Source organism: Palaemon carinicauda, chromosome 10 (assembly GCF_036898095.1).
Source record: "Palaemon carinicauda isolate YSFRI2023 chromosome 10, ASM3689809v2, whole genome shotgun sequence".
Lineage (NCBI taxonomy): Eukaryota > Metazoa > Arthropoda > Malacostraca > Decapoda > Palaemonidae > Palaemon > Palaemon carinicauda.
In genome coordinates, this window is record NC_090734.1 from 81036528 (window position 1) to 81039717 (window position 3190).

A 3190-nucleotide genomic window follows, 5' to 3' on the forward strand; every position below is an offset into this window, starting at 1 on the left:
GAAATTCAATTATGATAACAGCTTCTGGCTGGACAAAGATTCGAACCTATGCCTCTTAGCCGAAACATTAATTTCCAGAGGACATACATTCCCAAAGATAGGATTCGATATTAAATGCCATTGTGGTGGATATTTACATTGATTAAAATCACGATTTTCAGTAACATATTCAATATATATATATATATATATATATATATATATATATATATATATATGTGTGTGTGTGTGTGTGTGTGTGTGTGTGTATATATATATATATGTATATATATATATATATATATATATATATATATATATATATATATATATATATATATATATATATACATATATATATATATATATATATATATATATATATGTATATATATATATATATATATATATATATATATATATATATATATATATATATACATGTGTGTATGTATTTGTAAATATATGTATGTGGCGGGCTATAGATTTATTTTCTCTCAACTGAAACCAATACTTCTTTAAACGAAGACATTTTATAAAGTAACCGCTCAGGAAAAAGACACCGCTATAAGTCCGCCTACCACTTTTGGCGCTTCGATCGTAAGTACCCCCGTCGGAGGAGAGTACTGAGGTGACTTCAGCCATGTTGACGGTTCTCGGGAAAGTAAATTTCCTGCAGAATCCTCTGGAGGGGAAGGAGCCCTGACCTTGACCTTCAACGACAACGTCCTTCTCTCCCCAGACCTTCACCTTGATGTCACCTTCCATGAAGTCTTGGACATCAACTACAACCTGAGAAATATTGATATAGATTATATTGGTTTCCTGCTCATCATTTTCCAGATACATTCGGTATTTTTGATAATAATAATACTAATGATATTATTATTATTATTATTATTATTATTATTATTATTATAATTATTGTTGTTTTTGTTGTTGTTGTTAATATTATCTAAGCTACAGCCCAAGTCGGAAAAGTAAGATGCTATAAGCCCAAGGGCTCCAGCAGGGAAAAACTAGCCCAGTAAGGAAACGAAACGAGGAAATAAATAAACAATAAAAGAAGTAATGAGCAATTGAAATGAAGTATATCAAGGACAGTAACACCATTGAAACAGATCTTGCATAAAGAACAGTCTTCATCCATTTTTTTCTTCATCTTTTATTATCAAGTACACACTTACATCTTACTGTTTATAACATGTATACATCATAGTATATTTACATCAGTAATTTTTTATTTCATATATAGTGTATTCATTTCAAAGATCGCAAAGGAGAGAAGAAGAATCAAGAATCTCACCTTATGAGTTCGGCCATCAGAGACAAAAGTAGACGCATGATCCTCCTTGTTATCCCGCGATCTGAGTTCCCTGTAGATGCTGAACCTATTAGCGCCCTGGTCCCTACATTGAAATACTTCCCTGTCACCCCATTTATTCAGAATTTCTCTAATGGCCGAATCGAAGTAGCTGTGGACATTTTCGAAAAACGAATCGTGAAAGAAATGCACCTTCGAGATATGGACAGCCGGAACCCCACAGTCTTTCTTAGTCCCTAAACTTGATCCTCTCAACTGAGTCCATCCTTTACCCAATGATGCAGGACTTGTACCACCTGCATCATAGGATATTCCCTCTTCAAAAAGAAATTTCTTTTCTAACCATCTTTCGAAGTTCCTGAACTTAATTCTTCCAACGGAGCCAATCTTTTAGCCTACCCAATGATGCAGGACTTGTACCACCTGCATCAAAGGATATTCCCTCTTCAAAGTAAAAAAAGAAATAAATAAATGAAAAAAATTCTCATCTTTTTTCAGTCCCTGAACTTGATCCTTACAACTGAGTCCATCCTTAACCCAGTGATGCAGGACTTGTACCACCTGCATCATAGGATATTCCCTCTTCAAAAGAAAAAAAAAAATTCCATATTCTTTCAGTTCCTGAACTTGATCCTATCAACTGAGTCCATCCTTTACCTAATGATGCAGGACTTGTACCACCTGCATCATAGGATATTCCCTCTTCAAAAGAAAAAAAAATTCCATATTCTTTCAGTTCCTGAACTTGATCCTATCAACTGAGTCCATCCTTTACCCGATGATGCAGGACTTGTACCACCTGCATCATAGGATATTCCCACTTCAAAAGAAAAAAAAATTCCATATTCTTTCAGTTCCTGAACTTGATCCTATCAACTGAGTCCATCCTTTACCCAATGATGCAGGACTTGTACCACCTGCATCATAGGATATTCCCTCTTCAAAAGAAAAAAAAAATTCCATATTCTTTCAGTTCCTGAACTTGATCCTATCAACTGAGTCCATCCTTTACCCAATGATGCAGGACTTGTACCACCTGCATCATAGGATATTCCCTCTTCAAAAGAAAAAAAAATTCCATATTCTTTCAGTTCCTGAACTTGATCCTTCCAACTGAGTCCATCCTTTACCCAATAATGCAGGACTTGTACCACCTGCATCATAGGATATTCCCTCTTCAAAAGAAAAAAAAATTCCATATTCTTTCAGTTCCTGAACTTGATCCTTCCAACTGAGTCCATCCTTTACCCAATGATGCAGGACTTGTACCACCTGCATCATAGGATATTCCCTCTTCAAAAAAAAAAAAAATTCCATATTCTTTCAGTTCCTGAACTTGATCCTTCCAACTGAGTCCATCCTTTACCCAATGATGCAGGACTTGTACCACCTGCATCATAGGATATTCCCACTTCAAAAAAAAAAAAGAAATATCATTTTCTTTCAAAATTCCTGAATTTGATCCTCCCAACTGAGTCCATCCATTACCCGATTATGCAGGACTTGTACAACCTGCATCAGAGGATATGTCCATCTAAAATCCTTTCGTTTTTTCTCCATCTTCAATGTTCCAACCAGTTTAGCCCATTCCTTATCCTATGATGCAGGGCTTATACCACCTGCATCAAAGGATATGTCCATCTAAAAACGTTACTTTTTTTCTCCATCTTCCATGGTCCAACCACTTAATCCTTTCAGTTTAGCCCATTCCTTATCCTATGATGCTGGGCTTGTACCACCTTCATCAAAGGATATGTCCATCTAAAATCGTTTCTTTTTTTCTCCTTCTTCCATGGTCCAACCAGTTAATCTTTTCAATTTAGCCCATTCCATATCCTATGATGCAGGGCTTGTACCACCTGCATCAAAGGATATGTCCATCTAAAA

At 35.5% G+C, this 3190-nt stretch overlaps 1 protein-coding gene across 1 annotated transcript in view; it reads right to left on the reverse strand.

Moving 5' to 3' along the window:
- Positions 1-2863, reverse strand: part of LOC137648081 (uncharacterized) — a 10579-nt gene extending 7716 nt beyond the window's left edge. The window contains 4 exon segments of the mRNA XM_068381017.1: positions 561-771; positions 1286-1620; positions 2316-2478; positions 2792-2863. Coding sequence (XP_068237118.1) covers positions 561-771; positions 1286-1620; positions 2316-2478; positions 2792-2863 — 781 coding nt within the window.
- Positions 2864-3190: the final 327 nt, after the last annotated feature.